The 25000-nt window shown below is 41.8% G+C and overlaps 1 protein-coding gene across 1 annotated transcript in view; it reads left to right on the plus strand.

The window, feature by feature from the left end:
• naaladl2 (N-acetylated alpha-linked acidic dipeptidase like 2) overlaps nt 1-25000 on the plus strand; it is a gene marked incomplete at both ends in the record, with an annotated part of 281105 nt that overhangs the window by 184927 nt on the left and 71178 nt on the right. Inside the window, one exon of the mRNA XM_079221477.1 lies at nt 13268-13357. Within this exon, the coding sequence (XP_079077603.1) occupies nt 13268-13357 (90 nt within the window). The remainder of the gene's footprint in view (nt 1-13267; nt 13358-25000) is intronic.

Genomic DNA, 25000 nt, shown 5'->3' on the forward strand with positions numbered 1-25000 from the left:
CTTTACGAGTAATATCTGTGTTCTCACTATGTGAACTGTACTTCAACCAGATAGAGCGTACTTAGGTAACGGCACTTCCATAGTTATTTTTTTTTTATTTACTTTGCCGAAACCTATTGGTTGTTCTGTTCCTGTGAAGACGAAAGTTTATCTTGAAGAGACACCGTAGTCATGTAAACAGCAGTAATTGATGCATGTTGCTTGCTTTTGCAGGAAATCGCATGAAAAACAAGGATTCACTTTTCCAAAGATGTCATACAAAGCCTTCTATAAGGATATTTGGCTCAGAAGGACTTCTGTTTTTGGCACAACGTCACTGCCAGTCTGGTTTTATCAACAAGAGCTTCACATCAAAAGTCAAAGTCAGTTGTATTGTCACTTCTTCCATTTGTGCAAACATACAGAAGACCTGCAATTGTGTTTCTCTTCTGTCTGACATAAAGTGAATATTGCAAAAACAGTTAAAGTAAAAAATGAACATAAACAAATTATATATATACACACACACAACAAAAATAAACATAAATTAGGAAACTATATAACTGTGCGTTATAGCAGCGGTCAGATAGAGTTTGACCGCATCTTTGTGGCAAATGTGCAAAAACTGAATAATGCTTCAAATGTGACTAAACTAATGTGAAAACACTTACTAACGGTATATATGTTTAACACTAATCCTACCAACTGCGGTCTCTGCAGACCCCAGATGTTTACTTTTTGTTTATCTCACAGTAGCTTTATCCTATCATTCCAATTTTTGGATCATCGACATAGGCTAGCAGAGCTGGTGATCGAACCGCCGATCCTCTGATTAAAGGACGACCCTGCTCACCCAGCTGATCCAACTCACCACCAGATGGTTATCAGTTGACAGCTCTGCTCCTCTCTTCAGCGTGTCCAAGACATAGAGCCGCAGATCAGATGATACGATTCCAAAATCGATCATTGATCTCCGGCCTAAGTTATTCTGGTTCCAGGTACACTTATGAGCCACCTTATGTTTGAACGTGGTGTTCATTAAAGCCAAACTGTGGCTTGCACAGAAGTCCAATAAAGAAGCCCCACCCTGCGCCTCTCACCTTGGGCAACTCCAGAAAAGGACCAAGTCCAACCCTTCTCCAGGAACTTGGTTCTAGAGCCAGTGCTGTGCGTGGAGGTAAGCCCAACTATATCTGGCTGGCTCTTTCCCCGCTTGTGAGGTGACGTTCCACATCCCTAGAGCTAGTCTAAAAAATTAAAAAAATTTCCTTGAACGATAATCAGATGACATTAATTACAATCTAATAATGTTTTGAGAAGTTAACCTTTTGCTATAATTGTTTCTACAGTAGGTTATTCATGAGATTCCCAGGGGCCAGTCAGTAGTCCTTGTATGTTGAATATGTTGGCAGGATTAGGGTTAAACCGACATCATGAATTAATGTTAAATGTGTTGAAAGCAGGAATGTTGGTGAATCAGTCTGCATTGATATATACATGAATGAGTGATTCTTACAATACCGGTTGACAGGGCCGGCGATTGCTATAGGCGAACTAGGCGAATGCCTTGGGCGACAAATGGGTTGGGGGCGCCCTCACCGCGTGGGGGGCGGCGCTGGCTCCCGCGAGCAGGGACGATTCAGCTGTGAGTTTTCTCATCAAGTATCGAGAGACAAGCATATTGAGAAATGGGCGCTGTAAACATCTTAACGCTCATTGGCCAAGACACGTCACATCTAAGATGTTCTATTACAAAAATAACAACAACTCGGCCAAAAATCAGATTTTTTTTGTCGAGAAAACGGGACGCTGATTGGCCAAGACTCAACAAGTCACATCAAAAATCTTCTATTGCAAAGATGGCTTACTCCAAAAAAGGTTTGCGCGATCTGAAAAATAAATCTATTGTGCGGCCACTTTGACTGGCCCGTGACATTTGCAAAAATGAAGCGGTCTAAACCATCTGGAGAACAGGGACGAAAAAAGGAAGAAGAGGAAAAGAAATAGAGGTAAGTCTTCTGATCTCAGCCATCAAGGTGTCAAACGAAATACATTTATTATTGTGCATCACCTAATATTGGATGTTTCATTGCTGTCACTTAGGCTCGCTATAGCTGGCTAGCAACTGTTACTTTGCTAATTTGCTACGTAGGCTATTACTAGCAAAAGTAACTTCACTGATAACCTACATGGATGTACATGTCAAAAGACCAGTATCTGGATAACGTATGCTAGTTATGAAAAGTACAGTTGCTGTCTACATTCATTATAAATGGCATAAGTTCTGTTTAGTGAATTCACAACTAGCAGGTGCATTCACACACAGTAACCATTTGAGGGATAGTGGCGGTGTTCACCCTTCTGTACAGTTCCTCCCCAGGAATATATTAAAATGTATGTGTGTTTTTTTTATTAAATTGGCCAGATGCAGACCTGCTGGAGAAAGGACGCCTGATTCGCCTCCCTCTGAACTTTGTAAGCAGCCTACACAACTAGTACTAGTGTTGCTGTTTTTGTTATTGTTATTATTATTATTACTTTCATAATCACATTAATACTACTAATTGTAATCAGTAGTATTATTTAGCCTTGTAGCAGTGGTGGCAGTAATTGTAATTTATCTACTACAAGTTACATGGTCAGATAAAATGTATTTGTACAATGCAACGATGTGGTAGGATGATAGAAATGACCAAATGCAATTGTGTAACGAACAGCATGGATGAACTCTGTTTAAATATAGCTGCAGGAGAAGGGACATCCAGTAGTACTCAAGGGGCCAGTAACACACAGGCCAGGAACACACAGCTTGCATCAGGTGAGTCTATTTAATAGTATTTATTCAAGCCACATCCATACTTTAAAGTACAATAGAAACATGTTAGCATGTATTAAATACAACAGCTTGTTTTCTTAAAGAAGTTCAACCACATTCATGATCATTTGACTTATTATATTAAACACCGCTTGTCTGGCTATACAATTTGCTTGAATACAGGTGAAGGTGAAGGGACATCCAGGACCACATCAAGCACTCAGGGCACCAGTGAAACTACACTGCCGCCTGCAGACACCTCACCCTCCGCAATTTCTGATATCCAGGTCTGATATCTATAGATCCTGCTGACTGGCCAGCCCTCTGTGATGCGGTAAGGACAGAGTTAGTTTGCAGAGGACCATACCAGACTTTACATTTCAAAAAATGGGTGGGAGATGCTTGTTCACTGCCTGTTTGGAAGGGGAGGGGGTAGGAGAGATGAAGTGGGGGGGAATTTGTGTGTAAGGGAAAACCTTGTCAAACCTTGTTAACCATAGTCATTCCCTATACAGCTTGTATCATGTTTTGATGTTTGATGTTTGTTCAATAAACATATTTGAAAAAAAAGAGAGTGTTTTGCACAGTTTATGGAGTTAATTTAATCCGAACTTTGAGTGTGTAATAAATTATTTAAAATGATAAAAAAGAAAATGTTCTGAAACTATTCTGGTGTTTGTTGTCTATGCACCATTTATTGTTGAACTGCAATGTAGAATAGTAGAATTATAAGTGGGTGAAAAACTGCTATGCAAAGTAAAGCAGTTAAGTTAATAAATGTCTCTTCAGTGATGTACAGTATTGTGTGTGTCTGTGGGGGGAACCATAGGCCCTGCCTATTGACAATATGAAAAGATTCTCCTTCTGTCCATAAAATCCCTGCAAATAATACGGACCATCCCCACGTGTAACAGAGCCAAGAGATAGAAGATTAGAATAAGCATAAAATACAAGAAAACAATTTTAAAAATAAAAAAATAGTATTTTGATTTCATAAAAGGCAGCGGCAAACTGGCAGTGACTGTGAGTGAAGTTGGGGCTTGTATACTGAATGGAGTAGGTGCAGCAGAGTGGGCAGGTGAGTGTGATAGAGCTGACGAGATGTGACCAACAGGTGTACAGAATAGGCTGATTAGGTGGGTGTGATAAACAGGTGCACTGAACTCATAAAATGACAGCGTGGCAGGACTTTGGACAAACTAGCCAAACAAGTACTAAAGGAAAAATAAAGTACACATAGATTTCAAGTTATCCAAAGCAGAGGGAAAGGGCATTAAAAAAATGAAAAATGTCATCAGAGTATGGCAAAAACAATGGGACAAGGAGATGAGGGGGAAACACCCACATTCAATTCAGAAGAAAGTGAATAATTTAAGATACAGGGGAGGAAACAGGAGAGAAGAAGTTTCAATGTCAAGATTAAGAATTGGACACAGCAATCTACGCAGCCCATTGTGATAGGGAAGCATCCAACCGGTCTCTGTGAACACTGCCAGGCCCCAGATAGTGTACAACATGTTATCACCACCATGTTACTAGACACAGCCCAGAAAGGAGGCACATGCTGGGAGAAATGGAAAGACAAGGGATGAAAGGAAGAGCGCTAAGTCATATAATAAAGTGGGGATCTAGTAAACTGGGAAGAAATTGCTTGACCAACTTCTTGTGAGCAACAGGACTGATGAGGAAAGTTTAGTTGGGAACCGGAAGATGGCAGTAATACAACAAAAAGGATGCAAGCTGCCATCAAACACCAAAGAAGAAGAAGAAGAGTGGCAAGACTGACTCCACTAATGCATAACTCCAAACTGTAGAGGGTTGCTAATCCACACAATGCAGATAGAACATGTTGTCCACTTTTTTCTTTTAACAACGGGTAAATGTCTTTTTTAATCTAATTAGTTTTACAAACTAGGAAGAGCCGGGTGGAAATCTGTCACTTCCAGTGAGACCAGGGCTCATTCGTGCCCCCTCTGGAGCCGAGAGTCTCACTTCTATTTCCCATCCCAGATGTAACAAACAAAGTCTCTGAAACAGCCTGGTGGACTCTACTGCCTGCGCGACTGGGCCGACTGGGGGACTGTGAGCAAGGGATCAGGGGGCAAGTACTCAACCACTGGCGAGGGGACAGGTGAAGAGGAGGAGGAGGGTAACTCACTCTCTGGCATGCAGCTTCTGCCTTGGGGCTACAGGGACCAGGACCTGGGTCTCGGAGGGCTCATGAGGCGTCGACACTTGATACGCTGTGCATCCCGTGTCAATCCCATGCTCTACTAAATTAGTTTGTCCCACCTCCTCCTTACTCCTGGTGAAACTGCCATGGAACTCTAGCAGAAGGTGCCTGGGGCTGCATAGCTCATGGTGGGCCCAGATGGGGTCGGCATCCTGGGTCTGTGTCTCATGGGGGACGGCAAAGGAGGGAGGGTTTCACAGTACTCACTGCTGGTGTCAGAGGTCTGACAGGAGGCACAGTAGTCAGCAACGGCGGTGGTGACGGGCGGAGCTTCTCAACGCTGATTGGCTGACGCAACTATGACTCACGCGATTTTGCCGCCGGAGTTGAAGTGTATTATCTCAAGCAATTCAAATAAGCACAACTTAAAAAAAGAAGAAAAACTCTGCCTCATGTCTCTGAGATCCAACTCTGTGGCTCAGTCCAAGTTGTTTTTTATGCTTCTGTTTGTAATTACATAACCAAACTCCCATGTCAAATGTCTCTAAATGAGAGGCGGAGGGATATATGACTTGGAGGGAGGCTGGTAGCTAGTGTGTGTGTGTGTGTGTGTGTGTGTGTGTGTGTGTGTATATACACTCACCTAAAGGATAATTAGGAACACCATACTAATACTGTGTTTGACCCCCTTTCGCCTTCAGAACTGCCTTAATTCTACGTGGCATTGATTCAAGGTGCTGAAAGCATTCTTTAGAAATGTTGGCCCATATTGATAGGATAGCATCTTGCAGTTGATGGAGATTTGTGGGATGCACATCCAGGGCACGAAGCTCCCGCTCCACCACATCCCAAAGATGCTCTATTGGGTTGAGATCTGGTGACTGTGGGGGCCATTTTAGTACAGTGAACTCATTGGCATGTTCAAGAAACCAATTAGAAATGATTCGAGCTTTGTGACATGGTGCATTATCCTGCTGGAAGTAGCCATACATGGTGGCCATAAAGGGATGGACATGGTCAGAAACAATGCTCAGGTAGGCCGTGGCATTTAAATGATGCCCAATTGGCACTAAGGGGCCTAAAGTGTGCCAAGAAAACATCCCCCACACCATTACACCACCAGCAGCAGCCTGCACAGTGGTAACAAGGCATGATGGATCCATGTTCTCATACTGTTTACGCCAAATTCTGACTCTACCATCTGAATGTCTCAACAGAAATCGAGACTCATCAGATCATTTTTCCAGTCTTCAACTGTCCAATTTTGGTGAGCTCTTGCAAATTGTAGCCTCTTTTTCCTATTTGTAGTGAAGATGAGTGGTACCCGGTGGGGTCTTCTGCTGTTGTAGCCCATCCGCCTCAAGGTTGTGCGTGTTGTGGCTTCACAAATGCTTTGCTGCATACCTCGGTTGTAATGAGTGGTTATTTCAGTCAAAGTTGCTCTTCTATCAGCTTGAATCAGTCGGCCCATTCTCCTCTGACCTCTAGCATCAACAAGGCATTTTCTCCCACAGGACTGCCGCATACTGGATGTTTTTCCCTTTTCACACCATTCTTTGTAAACCCTAGAAATGGTTGTGCGTGAAAATCCCAGTCACTGAGCAGATTGTGAAATACTCAGACCGGCCCGTCTGGCACCAACAACCATGCCACGCTCAAAATTGCTTAAATCACTTTTCTTTCCCATTCTGACATTCAGTTTGGATCATCAGTGTATGAATGGGTGAATGATGTCATGTAGTGTCAAAGTGCTTTGAGTGGTCGGAAGACTAGAAAAGCACTATACAAGTACGGGACCATTTCAGGTAAACAAGGGCATACAAAATAAAATTATAAAGTGCACACATAGCGCGCTGAACATAGCAGTCAGGCCTCTTATTTCGGAACAATGAACCGTAACAGTTAGGTTACCAATAAAAGGTAAGCCTCCTACTTCTTTGTTTTCAGCCAGCTACTCAAACAGACAAGCCTGTTGACATGTTCAGGTCATCCATGCCAGTAAGAGGCCCTGCCTTGTAGCGCTCCAGACATTGCTCAATACTGTCCTCCTCTTCATCAGATGAAGACTCATGTGCAAGCATGAGAGTTGCTTTCTTCGTAGGAGGCTCAGGCGTGACTTTGTTATCCGGCTGTGCGAGCCTCTCCCCTTCCATCTCCTGGAGCAGGGCGCGGATCGTACCCCACACCTCAGCCCTGTCAGGTTTGTTCAGACACTTGAGGTCCTTAAACCTTGAAATGAAATTAAAGGCAACTTTAACACAAGTACAGGTGCAGGTATAACACAATTGCGACTATACCCCTATCTTTACAGTGCTAATTTCAAAAATACAAAGTAAAGAAGCAAGCAACCTAACAATACAAACACACTGAGAGAAAAACGATTCTGAGGATGAGTATAAGAAATAATGAAGCATGGCAATCTGACCTTGGGTCAAGTGCTGTTGCAACTCTCAGCCTTTTTGAAAGTAAACTTTTCATTCATTAGCGTCTCTTATTTTTTTTTACAAATTGGTTTGCGTTAACGCAGCACATGACAGCACATATATATATATATATATATATATATATATATACACATAATGTCCATGCATATCTTGTATTCAGATCACACGTGTGCTTTGTCCTCAAGCTGTGTGTCTTTCTATACATGTCTCTACATATGTTTGCACTTGTTTAAGTCTTATTTGTGAATATGTGTTTTTGGTACTGTGTAGTCAGGGTGCACGAGCAGGTTTTACTGAGTGTCCTTCAACTGCTCTGTGTGTCTCTCCCCCCTATCCCAGCTAGCACAATGTGTGTAATAGGATCATACATGACTGAATGCATGCAAAACACCACTACAGAAAACAGACAAAAGTAAATGGATTTTTAGCCCCTAAGATTTCAGTGTCCATAGATATATGAAAACGAACATTCTAAATGTAAGACCTTAAGCAGCTCTAATCAACATTTGTATATTGTGATTGGATCAACTGACCAAACATGAACCCATATTGTAACGGAAACAACTTGTATTGTGACTGATCCATTAAATGTAATACTTTAGTACTGAGTGTGCTATTTTACTGTGTACTTGTCGGTTCTCTCTGGTGGACAAATTATGTAATGGCGACGCTGTATGACTAAATCTGCAGTAATTCATATTTCTTTATTTACAATAAATCAACTGATTTTCAAAGGGGTATCTTGTAGAAACAACCCCAGACAGGTTATTATGCATGTTCTCTTCACCTTGAACCTATTTAGTTTAATTCATCTCATTGTTTTGGCTCTTCTTTACTGATTTGGTTCATGATAAAGCCCTGATAAACTCTTTGACTTTTTGACATCTTCTGGACAGTCAGTTTACAAAGTTAAAAACTTGCTGGTGAACACAGTGGAGCATTTACCAACTATAGACTCAGGTATTCCAATCAGGAGTTGGTGGATAACAAAACTAGAGCTAAAGGGGGAGTGAATATTGGTATTTTGTGGACAGAAAAACAACTTAAAATGAATGTGATGTTCATTTAGATGCTGGTTAGCAAAAATGGAGAAACTATATTTTGTTGTCACAATTGTGTGGCTTGTTGGCCCCAAAATCAATTATTCTCTTCAACATGCAGTAACAGTGTCTTGGTTCCGGTTTTCACATGTAGGTTTGAGATGTCCATTAATGCACTGACAGAGGACATAGATGTTAATAGGCTACATCAGACTAATTCTTTAGTTGCCCCGTGTTTCCTGACGCAAGAGACACTGCTTGCAATGCAAATTGTATTTTATTACACTTTAATTTTTGTATTATTTAAATGTTATATATATATATATATATATATATATATATATATATATATATATATATATATATATATATATATATATATATATATATATATCTCTGTCATGAAAAAGTGCCGCCCCGGGCGGCTGCCCGGGTCGCCCGTGCCCAAAACCGCCCCTGTGGACACACGTCATTGAAAGCCTTGGTCTAAAACCCACGGCCCGCCACTGACGGATATGGAGGGAGGTCACACCTGGTGTGTGGACCAACCTGCAGAGCTATTTTAACCACGAGAAAAAGGTGTTTTATAAACGGTAACTTATTTTTTTTTTCTCACAAGGGTTATGGTATTGTAGCAATTTAAATGAAGTTAAACAACCTTGTGGTTGCGGAGATAATTAAGGTGCTGTTTTTAAAAACTAAAACGAGGCGCTGGGGGCTTGGTGTGCAAACAGCGGACACTCCGTGGAACAAGCCTCCAACCTCGCCGTTGCTGCATAATTAACGAACAATGCATGTTGTCTAACTCAACAGTCACATTTAGTTATAACAAAACAACTGTGGCACTAAAACACTGCACAGACACAAGACATTTCCAGCAGCTGCTGGCACCTTGGCGAGGGGAGAGACACGGCCCCAGTCCCGGCTCGACCAGCAGCAACAACAGTGCTGTGGCTTGTTTATGATTTAAATACAACTGCAGATGTAAAAAAAGTAGCACAACCAGCATTTCGCTCACCACATGCCCGTAACCTTTTGTGCGAAAGGCGTCATCAGGAAATCTACTAGCAAGTCCGTTTCTCAGGCTTCAGCATGAGCTTCAAGGTAGCTTGTAGGTTCTAGAAAAAGCAGTTTCTAGTAACTTCATTGACAGAAGTCACGCTGCCCCACTGATCAATCACAGCGCATGTTAATGGTCACGCTGGGCCACTGACCAATCATATACGCCTACGCCATTTTGCAGGCGCTGCATGTCAAAGAATACACACAGCTTGTCAAACTAAAGATCTGATTTGTTGAAGTCCATGACAATCAACCACAACGTCCACTCTCCGTGTACTTTAACCTCTTAACATTCCTGTAAAATTTGACAAAAAACGCCTATCCAGGTATACCCAAAGTAAATTGCTGTACTTGAACTATTTGGAGTAAATGCATGGTCTTGGTCTCTTTTGAAAGGTAACAATCTGAAGCTTTTTTCCCTCAATAGTCAGAATCACTTTAAGTGCTGCTGACACTGAGTTATATGAGTTTGAACACACTAAAGTATAAGGTTTTTATTTCCGTCTGAACATTTCTTTGTAAATAGATGCCTGTAGATGACTATAAATGGGACTTATCGACTGGAAAACACCATGGGACCATAGCCTGAAGCCTTTTCTAGTCTAAGTAAAAAGTTGATAACAATATCACAGAAAATTAATATTTTACACATGTTTTTCTAATGAAATGTCTAGGCGTTTTTTCATTTTAAGACTGAAAATATTCCATATATATATATATATATATATATATATATACCTATTAAAAATGCTTATAGTCTTGCAAACTTATATAAGTACTATTCATATATATATATATATATATATATATACTACCAGTATTGCTGACAGAGAAAATGAAGTATAAATGCTTTTTTTATGCTAATTTACACTTCAGACTGAAGCTCTACAGCAGCTGTCTCTTCTTATCAAATTGAAGGCTGTTGGGATTATTTGCACCCCCCTCTTCCCGCCTATCTTTGTTTAGGCAATTTAATTGGCTGTCCGAAACGCCTGTTATCTGACCTGTACGACGCGACAGACGTGAGCCACGTAAGAAAATAGAGGCTGAGCCTAAACTTGAACGTAGCTTCTGGTTGGGTAATGTAGCTTGTCAGTCAGCAGTGTTGGGGTAGTTACTCAGAAAAAGTTACTAGTTACTTCTGAAAATTGTAACTAGATTACTTTACTAGTTACTGCATTTGAAAAGTAACTTCACTACTAGTTACTTTACTTTCCCTTTTTTTAAGCAAATGTCCAAATTAACCGCAAAGATACATGGACAAACATCATGGCCCTTTCACCACTTTATTTTCAATGTTCAATAAAGGGCATCTCTTAGCCTTTCCACATAGTGTATTGTAAACATGTAAAACAAAATGGCATATAAAACTCAGCCATTAACTTGAACGAACATTAACCCTGTTCACACTGTCTGACCAAAGAAATATGCCTCACTTTAAAATCCACAAACAACAGGATACAAGAGGCTGCGTATGGTGGGGACATTCAGGTCAAACAGCATAACACATTGAAAACAGGCTTTTGGAAACATGAGACCCCACTAAACCAAATGGGGGCCGACTCCTAAGAACAAAACCAGCTTGTTATAGGAATCATTGTAGTGGTTTAAGCAAAATAGAAAAATGAATGGCACTTTTTCCCATAAAATAGAAACAGAAATGCACTTAACCCAAAAAAATAGAAACTGAAAATGCAATTAAATAAATAGAAAATTCACTTCATCATTGCCAAAATAAACAGAAAGTGCACTATATCCTAAGAAGTTTGTAATTTTTCTCTATTCCCAAACCCTTCAAAATAGCGATTGTATCGCATGAGTAAAAGTCTCTTGAATCTTTTATCCGACAGCCTGTTCCTCCTTGGGGTCAGAACAATACTGCCCAGGCTGAAAAGCCTTTCGACAGTGTTGTAACTTGTTTTATTACATGATTTACTCTTATTGTGAAGAGCATGTAAACAGGAAGTGCTTTTACTTTGAAGGCATAAAGTACAATGATATGTGCTTGTTGACGCTAACTAATGTTAATGTTACGTGTAGAAAATATATACATGTCTGGTGCAAGAGCGCGTTCTCAATCGCTTTAACAGTTGTAATACTACAGTTCACCAGTAAAGTGATTCCGTTCATACCAGACGTGTCTTGGTCCTCATTAGAAGCTCCACGTCATTACAGACAGGTGCACTTGATGGTATTGGAGTGTTGTATTGCTTTGCAATATCCTTAATCCTAGGGAACCTGGAGAGAACCTCCCAGTTGGATCCGGGCACTCCGTCTCCGTCTCATCCATTCCCCGCTTCCCTCCTACGTACCAGCAGCTACGTCACTCAAATCATTCAGATCGAAGTTCTGTGATAGGTTGTTCATGAAGGATGTGTCGTGTGACTCGCGCGCCGCTAAAAGAGAACTTTTCGGACTGTACAAATGGCTTGAGTAACGCAGGAACGCACGTTACTGAGGTCTAGTAAAGTAGTGTAGTTACCAATATTTTGAGTGTAATGCGTTACTTTTCTTCGTTACCTATAAAAGTAATTCCGTTACTGTAATCCGTTACTTTGTAACTCGTTACCCCCAACACTGTCAGTCAGGACATGAAGCTCCTATTGGTTCAAGTGGGGTCTCATTGGAACCGTTAGATTTCGGCGGACATGTTGATAGCGAGTTTGTAGCTGTGCTCCCATGCAAACATAACTTTCTGCTAAAAACGAAACTACTTTCGTTCATAACTTTCAGCTGCAGTGGAATGATGCAACGCCAGTTGGTGGATATTTATGGATGTAATCACGTGTTTTGGACTAAATCTTTTATGGAATTTATTTTTATTGGACCTTTACGACGTAACAACGCCGTTTTTGTTGGAATATTATGGATTTATGGATCAATATGAGGCGTCATCGGTGAGTTGTCTTGATTTTCAAATCGCTTGTTTGTTGTTGTCTGACAAAAGTATTGATTGTAGCTGCTGTGGTGGTCTGATCTTGAAAGGGAGTGGACAGCTGGAATCACAAGAATCGTAGGTTTCCAGAAACATATCGGCACTCGTACCGAACTATAAATAGATTTACAGTGTACAACGGAATGTACAGTGTATAGTTGAAATGGGCGCCCGCCAACAGAACGTTAAGAGGTTAACATTACATGAGCCAACCTTTCACTGTTTTTTCCTACGTTGATGTCATAAACAAGAAGCATCTTTATTTACTGCACAATAGATAAATAAATGCAATATTATTTATTAATCTGAGAGACTCTAAACTCAAACCGACCACACAGGAGGAGAATGTTACTATACAGCATGTCTGAACTAGTACGATAAACAGGAGTTGTCAGGCATTTCTTGATTTCAAGGCTACACTGAGTGGAAAGTGTGTGTTAATTTGGCACTTTGAAAACAAAATTATCTACAAAGGCAGTAGACTTTGTGTGTGTGTGTGAGAGTGTGTCTGCACAAGTACTGTGTGTATATGTGTGTACTTGACAGCGGAACAAAACACCCTGGCAGCCTGAAAATGGCAGCCTCGAGAGCAGTTACCGCTGTTTCCTTTCAAAGGGTTGACAGGTCACTCCACTCTTAGAATATAATAGAACAGACTTGTACATAACGGATGAGAAAAGTGAAGAGAAAGAGGGTAATCTTTTTTTTTTTTGGGGGGGGGGGGAGCCTTAGACTTCTATGTCATAGTACAAAAACATTTCTGAATGAGATCATGATTTGTCTTGAGACAATTTTTTCTCCTTCTGTCCTTCACCTCAGACAACCGGTTTCCTGTCAGAAGCTCAATTTTCTGCTGAGTCACCAGAGACCCTGGATCCGCTTTTCAAGTTCCATGAGACCATTGCTAAGGTAGGACCACTATAAATAATCCCACTTATCCCGATCGTCCGCATACAAAGTTTGTCTTTTCATTTTGAAGTTGGATAAAGAGACTATGCATATTTGGTTTGTCACTGTCCGAGTGATGGACACCAAAAGATCACTGACCACAGTTTCATTTTTAAAAGTCAATTAAATCAAACGGGCAAGGCACAGACTTTGGTTTGCACAGTATACCGATACGAAAAAGGTACTGCGGTACCTGTACGTTAAAAACGATACAATTTTGCATATTTTAAGTATCGATACTTCCTTAAAACTGCTCCGCTCGTTTCTGTCATGCTGTCTGCATGCATTGAGCGCATGGAGACGTAGCTCAAGGAGGAGGGGCTGCAGGGGGCGGGGCTACCAGCTCACACAGCAGTGCACACTAGGGATGGGTATCGTTTGGGTTTTTCCCGATACCGGTGCTAAAATGTTACCTAAACCGATACTTTTTTAACTGTTTAAAGTACGTGATATTTATGGCAGGTATCGTATCAAAGTCATCATTTTGGTATCGTGACAACCGTTCCACAATGAAAATAGAAAAACAAAGTTGAGGGCCAGCTCACCTTCAAAGTAAAAGTTGACTGTAGGCCGAAGCGCTCAATTAAAGGAGGGATATAGCTAAACTAAAACTAAATTCCCTAAATAATGAACATAATTCCCAACTTCTTTTACACACGTTGATGATGAAAACGGGAGGCAGAACTGGCCTTGTGGATTTCAACTTCAACATATAGAAGGCTAGCTTGACCAAGTCTAAGCTGCCTGATTTTTTTTACCTGGGCCTTCACTGCCATCTGAGTCATAGTCTCATACGCTGTTTAACAGCTGTGTGAGACACCAGAGTGTGTAGATTCAGGGTGCTGCTGCTGAGAATCCTTGTCTCTGTGAGGAATCACACGTACAGAACCCCGAGCAGGCTGTCACCATGTAGTTTAACCCGCTTTTCTACCATAGAGAAACAGAGGTGAAATCTGATTGGACAAGAGCTCTGCTTAACCAGCTGCCAAGCCACCCGCATACAGCCAGAAGCTGAGGAACAGACAAAACGGGAGCTGTGCAATAAGAAAATAAGCTAATAGGGAAAAAGAATTATAATATATGTAGTGCATTTGTGAAAAACAATTAAATTATAAAAGCTATAACTTTTAATTATGCACAAAACAGAAAGAAACCTGGACTTGACCCTGACACCATGAGCAATTTCCGGCCCATCTCAAATCTTCCCTTCCTGTCACAAATACTGGAACGCATCGTCGCTGCACAACTCAAAACCCACCTCATTTCCAACGAGATCTGTTCGAGCCATTTCAAACCGATTTCCGGGCATGAGAGGAGTTTGGGGAGGCCATGGAGAAGGACTTTGGGTTGTCCTCAAGGAGGTTCTGGCAAACATCTGATGGCTCAGGAAGGGAAAGCAGGGCCTACCCCAGGCAGTTTTCAGTGGGGAGAGCTGCTGACCCGGACGGGGGACAGTGCTGGTTCCCATTTTAAAAAAGGGGGGCCGGAGAGTTTCCTCGAACTATTGGGGTATCGCACTACTTAGTCTCTCGAGGTCTCTCTGATGCCAGGGTTGCTGGAAAGGAGGCTCCTACCGTTTGTTGAACCTCAGATTTTAGAGGAGTAGTAGGGATTCCTTCCCGGGTGTGGAACAGCTCTTTACCCTCGCAAGACTACTGGAGGGGTATTGGGAGTTTGCCCAAGCACTCTACATGTGCTTTGTGGACTTGGAAAAGGCTTTCAACCAGGTCCCTTTGGGATTTTGTGGGGGGTGCTGCAGGATTACGGGGTGCAGGACCCGTTGCAACGAGCCATCTGGTCTCTGTACGACGGCAGCTTTTATCTCCCTTTGTAACGGCTAGACCTTCTGGGTTGTTGTGTTGTCACTTTCTATTTCTGTTGTCTGTCACTCACCTTGTCTCTCGTTTCAAACAACTCCCTCCTTGCCGTCCTCCATGTGATTGCGAGCCCCAACATCATTTTTTCCACCTGTGTCTCATTCCTACAGGACTGTCTCAGAAAATTAGAATATTGTGATAAAGTTCTTTATTTTCTGTAATGCAATTTAAAAAAACAAAACTGTCATGCATTCTGGATTCATTACAAATCAACTGAAATATTGCAAGCCTTTTATTGTTTTAATATTGCTGATTATGGCTTACAGCTTAAGAAAACTCAAAAATCCTATCTCAAAAAATTTGAATATTTCCTCAGACCAAGTAAAAAAAAAAGATTTATAACAGCAAAACAAAATCAAACATTTGAAAATGTCCATTAATGCACTCAGTACTTGGTTGGGAATCCTTTTGCACGGATTACTGCATCAATGCGGCGTGGCATGGAGGCAATCAGTCTGTGGCATTGCTGAGGTTATATGGATGCCTAGGATGCTTCAATAGCGGCCTTTAGCTCACTTGCATTGTTGGGTCTGGTGTCTTTCAGCTTCTTCTTCACAATACCCCACAAATTCTCTATGGGGTTCAAGTCAGGGGAATTGGCAGGCCAATCGCGGACAGTAATGCCATGGTCAGTACACCAGTTACTGGTGGTTTTGGCACTGTGGGTAGGTGCCAGATCATGCTGGAAAATCAAATCCTCATCTCCATAGAGCTTTTCTGCAGACAGAAGCATGTAGTGCTCTAAAATCTCTTGGTACACAGCTGCATTTACTCTGGACTTGATGAAACACAGTGGACCAACACCAGCGGCTGACATGGCACCCCAAACCATCACTGACTGTGGGAACTTCACACTGGATTTCAAGCAACTTGGATTTTGCGCCTCTCCATCCTTTCTCCAGACTCTGGCGCCTTGACTTCCAAATGAAATACAACACTTGCTTTCGTCTGAAAAGAGGACTTTGGACCACTCTGCAACTGTCCAGTGCTTCTTTTCCATAGCCCAAGTCAGACGCTTCTTCCGTTGTCTTGAGTTCAGAAGTGGCTTGACCATGGGAATCCGGCTATTGTAGCCCATTTCCCGGACACGTCTGTGAACAGTGGCTTTTGATACCTGGACTCCAGCTTCAGTCAACTGTCTTTGAAGCTCCCCCAAATTCTGGACTCAAACTCAAACTCTTCTTCACAATGCTGTTAAGGCTGCGGGCATCTCTCTTGGTTGTGCAGCGTTTCCTGCCACATTTCCCCCTTCCAACAGACTTTTTGTGGATGTGCTTTGAAACTGCACTCTGTGAACAGCTTGCTCTTTGAGAAATTTATTTTTGTGTCTTACCCTCCTGATGGAGGGTGTCAATGATGGTCCTCTGGACAGAAGTCAGATCAGCAGTCTTCCCCATACTTGTGATTTAGTTTACTGAACCAAGCTGAGTGTTTTTCAAGGCTCAGGAAAGCCTTGCAGGTGTTTCAACTTAATTAGACGATTCAAGTGATTAGTTGAATACCTTACTAATATACTTTTTCATGATATTCTAATTTTTTGAGGTAGGATTTTTGAGTTTTCTTAAGCTGTAAGCCATAATCAGCAATATAAAAACAATAAGGCTTGCAATATTTCAGTTGATTTGTAATGAACTCAGAATGCATGACATTTTTGTTTTTTTAATTGCATTACAGAAAATAAAGAACTTTATCACAATATTCTATTTTTCTGAGACAGTCCTGTATGTGTATTTAGTCTGTGTCAACTGCTTGTTCTGTGCTAGTTTGTCTATTGATGTTGTATGAGCTTACCAGCGATTTCCTCAGTGTGCCTTTCCCGTATTTTGACCCGTTTCTGTTCACCTGTGGGTTTTTGCCTGCCGATCCGGATACCTCTCTTTGTCTCCCTGTGCACCGAACCCTGCATGAAGTAAAGACTTTGTTTTCGCACCCGACTACCTTGCATTTGAGTCTGCTTTTGAGTCCTGGGCCCTATTTCTCGTACCTGGCTCAACAAAGTCGAGCAAATGTCCTATTATCCAGCTTAAATTAGTGAGATGATTGACGTTAGGCTAACTCTGTTTCTCCACGAAAGATCCGTGCTGAAACGGTCTTGTTAATGCTAACCAGACGTCAGTCATCTGGATAAATGCGTGTGCCCGCTCCTCTTCAGAAGGGATCATAATCGAGCACTGACACCACAATGTTCTAACAGTACAATGGCAAATAAACGCAGAGGAACCTTCTTTTTTTTCTCTCCACTGAGAAGCAGGAGATGATCATGAAGGCATATGAGGAATTCATTAACACCGCCCCCGCTGCAAGACACTAGCGTGGCAAATATATCAGACAAGTTAAATGCGTCAGTGTTGGGAAAATGTATCGCCAAATTTTAAGTGCTTCATCACCCAACTCAATCAGATTATATTTATTTAAAAGTAGTATACGAATAAATATATACTTATGAGGATATATGTACTGTATGAATCATTTCCTATATGTGTATATACACTGTCGAGTCGGGGCTCCAAGCAGGGGGACGGCTTCTGGGGGTCGCCAGGGGGTCTTCCAGGACAGGTTTGCCCAGGTCGCTGAGCAGCAGGGAAACTCTCCCCCCATGGGGTAATGAGTTCAACTACGGGCGAGGTTCAGTCGGGCTCACACTCGGTTCCAGAAAAAGAGTATGAATGTTTGGTCGGCCAATGTCCAACTGTGGACGTTTTGTTGGGGGATGTGAAGGTCAGATGCCTCCTAGACACAGGGTGCGAACAGGTGGGGGGTGGCGGAGCAGCAGTTGCCTTCGCCAGGAATTTCCAGGGCTGACTGAAGAACAGGTATGGAAAGTGAGGCAGCTTCTGAATAAGCATTCTGGGGTCTTTGCAAAGTCAGATAGGGATTTGGGATTTACAGACGTAATCGAACATGAGATTCCAGTTCTAGACGGAGCTACGGTTAGGCAGCGCTACCGGCCCGCTTCCCCGTATTGAGAAGTCCTTGGATGCGTTGAGCGGATCTGGCAAGTGGTTACCATCAGGTTAAGGTGGCTGAGAAGGATCGCAGTAAGACTGCATTCTGCACTCCCTTCGGGTTGAATTTACACGGATGCCGTTTGGGCTCTGTAATGCGCCAGGTACCTTTCAGCGGTTGGGGGATCAGAGGTTCCAGTCGCCCCTCCTGTATCTGGATGACATTGTGGTGTTTTCATCTACCATTGAACAGCACCTTGAGCGCTTGGACTTGGTGTTGTCCCGGTTGGGGCAGTTCAATCTCAAGGTCAACTTGAGTAAATGCTCCTTCTTTCAGTCAGAGGTTGCATACCTGGGACATGTTATATCGGCTACGGGAGTGGCGACTGATCCGGTGAAGATCCGGACGGTGGCAGAGTGGCGGCGCCCACAGAGTGTGGGGGAAATGAAGTCGTTCCTGGGCTTTGCAAGTTTTTATAGGTGGTTTGTGAGAAACGTTGCCACATTGGCAGCCCCCCTCCACGCTTTGTTCACACGTTTATCCAGCAAAGGGGGGCGAAAACCCTCCTCGGCCCACGAGTGGGGCCAGTTGTGGGACGCAACCTGTGAGGATGCTTTTGAAGCATTAAAACAGAAGTTAGTTTCCGCGCTACGCAGACTTCAGCAAGCCTTTTTTCCTGGAGATTGACTCTAGCCACCAAGGGTTGAGGGCTGTCTTGTCACAAGAGGAGGAGGGACAGCGACGGCCAGTTGCCTACGCCAGTCGGGGCCTTCGACCGTCAGAGCGCAATATGGAAAATTATAGCGCCATGAAACTGGAGCTGTTGGGGTTGAAGTGGGCTGTCACGGACACATTTAAGGACTATCTGATTGGGAACAAGTTTACAGTGTTCACCGATAATAACCCGTTAAGCCATCTGAAAAACGCCAAGCTTGGAGCTGTAGAACAGCGGTGGGTGTTGGAACTTGCGCGGTTCGACTTCCAGCTGGTATATCAGCCGGGTAGTCAGAATGCAAAGGCGGATGCTCTCTCCAGGCAGTATGCGGAGCAGACGGAGGGAAGAGGGGCGCAAAGTTTTCAGGACACACGGTGTGTGCTGTCCAAACCCCATGGGGCGGCGGTGTGTCAGCAGACCAGTGCCAGCACCCACCAAGCTTCCATGTCTAGCTTCCCCTCGTTTGACATGGCTGCCTTGGCTAGTTTGCAGCAGGCAGACACTGCAATATCGGCCTTTCGAGTGTACTTGGGGAAGGGGTGTGAAGCCTTCTAGGGACGAGAGGTTGCAGGAAGGTAAAAAAACAGTTGCACTTTTGAGACAGTGGGGAAGGTGGCCAAGACCCTGGTGAAACACTGGATTCAGCCCTATGGGGTCCCTGCAAGGTTGCACTCGGACCAGGGGAAGTGCTTCGCGGCTGGGGTAGTCAGGGTCTCTGTGGGTTGTATGGGATGAAGAAGAGTCAAACTACCCCATATCACGCCCAGGAGAACGAAATCTGTGGTCAGTTTGTCAAGAATCAACTCGCGGGACTGGTGAGCCCCGCCAGCACCGGGCGGTCAGCACTGCTGCCCGCCGAGAGCAGTTTGATCTCGGCAGGACTTTTTGAAATGATCCGCTGGCTTCGATTTCTCTGTAGTGGTTAAACATGAGATATAATTCGGTTTTGAGGATCTAACGAGCAACCTTTATCGTTTTATTATTTATTCACAGTAACGTTACATCAGTTTGACTGAGGGAAAGATTACGATTTTAATTTAACTTTAACGTTGAACTACAGCGGTGTCTTACTTTTGACCGAATTGTTTACAATTATGAATTACCTATTATCATAATAAACACTATATATATATATATATATATATATATATATATATATATATATATATGTATATGTATATATATATGTATATATATGTATATATATATATATATATATACATATATATATGTGTATATATATATACACAATATGTGTGTCTGTGAAACCAGTGCAAAAAAAAGCAGGGTTGTCATTTAGTTTGACTGATTCTTCACTGTAAAGTATTTTTACAGAGTAAACTCATGACAACAACAGCTGAGGTGGGGACATCAAGTCAGCTGCTGTCAAAATTGCAGAAAGACCGTCCTGCGTCCTCCCGTCCTTGAGCCTGGACTCCCAAGTCCAAACTTAATGTACACAATCTGTACTTAGCGTACTTGGTATTGAGAAACAGCCATGTCTCTTAGGTGGCGCTGCTCCAGGTGCGCCAGATCTGAAACAATTAGACAGCAAGAGGGCGGAGTTAAATCAGGGGGCGTAACACACGTAGTCTTGATTCTAGCTCAATTCCTGTCAATTTGCAGTAGTGATGGGAATTCCGGCTCTTTTTAGAGAACCGGCTCTTTTGGCTCGGCTCACTAAAAAGAGCCGGCTCTTTCGGCTCCCAAATGGTTCTTCAGATTTTTTGGTGCTTAAATTAATTTATTACCAACAATAATGTAAAATTATGCGCAATATGAATTACTAATGTAAAAAAAACATGCACTATATCAAATGTTTATCATATAATACACTTTTATTTATACACTCTACAGTTTTTGATTAAAAAAAATAATTAGAAAGTGCAAAAACAAACATTTAACTATTTACAAATGAACATAACTTTTAGCTTTTTAATACTTAACAAATTTAAAGTGAAACAACATACAGAAGCTTACAGAATCACACAACAAAATATAAATTAAAATGTGTAAAACAAAAAGAAAAAAATCAGCATCCAGAGTTTTGTCCTTCATTGAAGATTTACATTGAGAAAGACCAAGAGCCTCAGCTTTGAGGGGCTGATCCTGTTTCTTCTCTCCACAATTATCTGCCCTGTTTTGGAGAACCTTCTCTCTGAGGGGACTGAAGTTGCTACAATGCACAGTCCATGCCATCACATGAGTAAGGCGTGGATCCCTCCCTCCTGTTCGTGTGCTTGCTGTGTGCTGTACTGTGTGTGTAACTCCCGCCGCTCCCACCTCTGTTCAGCGCAGGCACAGAGACGACGCCACACATATTGACCAATTAAATGCAGCGAGAGAGAGAGAGAGAAAAAGTGTCTCCCAATCAGGAGCCGGCTTCCGTCGTTTACGTCAAAGAGCCGGCTCTCAGAGCCGTTTCGTTCGCGACCGACACATCACTAATTTGCAGAAGTGCTGGAGTAAAAACTTCTGCATGAGGAATGGCCAATTTTTCTGGATATCTGACATACTCGGTGAAGGAGTTGCATTAATGTCACGACGCTGTGGCTCATACATTAATGTTATCAGGTCATTGACTCGCTTCTGGTCTGCACCCCTTTGTCCCTCCTGGTAATAACTAGTCAATAGCTCTTCTTTCTTCTGTTAGAGAGACTCTATTTTCCTCTTCAGGTAGCACTAAAGGCTGCCAGTTGACACAGCCATAGCTATCCAATTGGGATGGTCCTGGCACGTCTTCAGCCACAGCAGAAAACAATTGTTTCGGTTTTTGAAGCAATGTCAGGGTATTGTCTCTGTTTAAAAACTCTATCCTGGTCCTCAATTGCTTGCTTAAAGTGTAATATCCATTGCCTAGTTGTTCTCCCTGTTCTGTTCTGTCTTCAAAAGATTAAGGGTATTCATTAACAATGATCTTAGCCAGTTCAGCGCTCTGCTTGAATGGTGGTTTTAAGTTAAACTTGTCTTAATGACTCTTGACCATGTGTCGCTTATCTGCCGCTGGTGGTCTCTTCCTTTGTGCAAAGACACATTTTCAAACTGCCGTGTGTTTTCTCCCACGGCACAGAAAATGTTGAGACCAAAATGCTAATCTGCAGAGAAACAGGACTTGTAGTTCCAAATGACGGCTCTGAATTAGGTAGGTTAACAGTCTGACATACTGGCGTAAGAGTCAAAATAATTTCCTCAGATGTAGTTTAGTTATAGTACTGTCACTTTCCTCAGTGTTGTGCAGTGCACCAAAAAAAGAAGAAAAAACACACAATTAGCTACTGTAATGGAAATTAATTAACCTTATCAATCTTCTTTAGAGAAAACAAATGTGAAGTGAAACACTTAAATGTCTTTAAGCATTCATTAAATAGAAACTTGGAATAATTCAATTGAATGGACAGAGCTCGTCACCACGATGGTTCGGAGGTCTTACTCCGAAAAATAGTTCAACATGAGTTTTATACATCAACAATTATTATTGAACTGTTTGCCCTTTTCCCCGTCCCCCCTGCTCCTCCTTGGAGTGTCCTCCTTCCCACCAGACACGCCTTGATGCCTGTCTGGAAGGTGTTGTTTGGCTGCGGCCCTGAGAGTCAAGAGTGAGATAGAAAAGGAGAAAACAAAAGGAAAGGTGGATCTCGGTAAAACAACACCGAGATCCACCGATTATTGCCCCACTCGGATGGCGCCGATTAGACTGGGTCAAGATGAACTCTCCTTTCAGAGTTCAGCACTATTCACATTTGAGAATAAAGCCCTTATGATAAATTTCCATCACAGCTATAATTCAAGGCAAGGTACTCAAGAAAACGTGCATCTTGTCAGTTGATTTTTACATAATTATGCACTGTACCAGATTATAGCTTCAGCTAATTTGCATCTGTAGTCCTTCGACAGGTCATAACAAACATAACAGAGCAGCACATTAAGAGTAAGAAGTCAAAATCATAATAATTTACAGCACTGAGCAGCTTTTAACAGATTTTTTTTTTACTATTTTTAAAAGTGCTGATAGTGTTGCAAGTCTTACGTCAGGCAGGTGTTCCACTGATCTGTGGTTTTCACAGAAAAGGATGATTGACCAAATACAGCAATGGAATCTTGCAGTCTCGTATGGAACGATATTCAGGTGGATCTGATTGAATTTACTGAGCGATTGTACACACCAGCCCGGGTCTGTTTTCTATTTCTGAACATGTGTAAATATTTTAATAATACATATTTTATTTGAAAACAAAAAATGTTGTAATGGTAACTTTTCATTTGCACACACCCAATGAAGCTTTATCTGCAGTATGAAGTAATTTCTCAGTCTCATTTTGGTGAAAGGTGTGACGGACAACATTTCTACTCAAAAAACGATAATAAAAGATTTGGTTTTAGACATTTATTTACATGTATCTACCATTTTATTAATATATTCCACTGCTTTTGTGAACCTAAGACCTTTTGGTAAACCAACTTCAAGCACCAAAACAGTTCGTCCACATGAGTAAAGTTATGTATTCACAAGAGATAAGAAGAATTTCCCAAATCAAGATTACATTTTTAAGCTTTAGGGCCATATTTTCTGTTTACACTTGTGCCTTTTTATTATTTTTTATGTTTTAATGTAACACATGGGTATGTATTTTATATGCAAGTGCCTTGAAAAGGTGAATTTTATAAATTATGAAAAATCGAGAAAATTACCTCAGTCCCCAGAGGGTTAATGGACAAATTAATTAAATGATATTTAACAAACATCGTGTCAAATTGGAAAGCATCTCTACATTTTGAGCTTTTTAAGGAGCTTATGATTTTGTTAGTTTGTGGCCTGTACCAACTCGAAAATCTGGCCTGTAGAATCAATTTCCCTTTTGTAAAGGATTGTCCCAGCTCGTATATATTTTTGTATTAATAACAGAAGCAACAACAAGATGATCAATGAACTCTCCCTGTACTTTAAGTTTAAAATCTCCTAAAAAAATGTGGGACCCTCCTTGTAAGATAAGTCTATATTTGTTCAGGATCAGTTTGCTGTTGCCTTTTGCCTCATTCAGTATATTGAGATTCAAAGATTACTATTTCTAAACCTATTTTTTGTCAGTTTTCTGGCAAATAGGGTTAGGTTGTGATCTGATAAGCTAGTGATTTAAATTATAACTTTTGGTTGTTCTTTCTGGTTTGTTAGTAAATATCAGATCAATTTGTGTACTGGATCGTTTGGCAATCCTTGTTGGGCCTTTTACTAATTGTTCTTGGTGAAATCTGTCAGTGATAATTTTTTGTTTTTTTCCTCTTTGATTAATCTTCTCAGTTCACATTTAAATCGCCCATAAGAATTCATTATTTCTTTAGATTGCAATCTTTCAAGACTGTGAGTTGGTCATAGAAAGTTTCATCTGCAGCAGGGGGCCTATAAACACTTAGAATGTTAAATGACATTTGTTGGGACAAGATTAGTGTTACCCCGACATACAGGGGCGGACTGGTGGCTCGGGAGATACTGTCAGACCGGCCTACTCGATACACGGCATCACACGTATCAACCAGTCAGTGGCCTACTTGGAAAAATACCCATACACTTAACATTATTTTGGATGACAAAGATCATGTTTTTTTTTTTTATAGCATTTGGATTCACCAATTTGCCTGGATGGAATACAATTATACTGGATATTGTAACACTCCGGGCTTAACTCTGGGCTAGTATCAGATAGCCTTACAGAGCCTTAAGAAATGCATGGCAGCAGATGAAAGATAACACAATATAGAAACTGGAATCAGAGGGTAGAATTGGTATAAACTATATTGTAGAAATGAACAGAACACACGATGGGGTGTGAACATCAGTAGTGTTGCATGCTGGGTGTGTGATTGTGTGTGTAGGGGTGTTGAAGGTGCATAACAAAACAATATGTTTAGTAACAGAACCTAAACTAACTCTGCAAAACATCTGTTTGAGTAGCCATCAACATAAAAGCCTCCGGGTGCTGTTGAGAGGGTGCGCTCGCATGCTACCTGTGTAACAGAGAGGGTAAGCAGGAACCTGTATGCAAGGCCTATGATGTGGTATGCATCTGTCAG

Source organism: Taurulus bubalis, assembly GCF_910589615.1.
Source record: "Taurulus bubalis genome assembly, chromosome: 7".
Lineage (NCBI taxonomy): Eukaryota > Metazoa > Chordata > Actinopteri > Perciformes > Cottidae > Taurulus > Taurulus bubalis.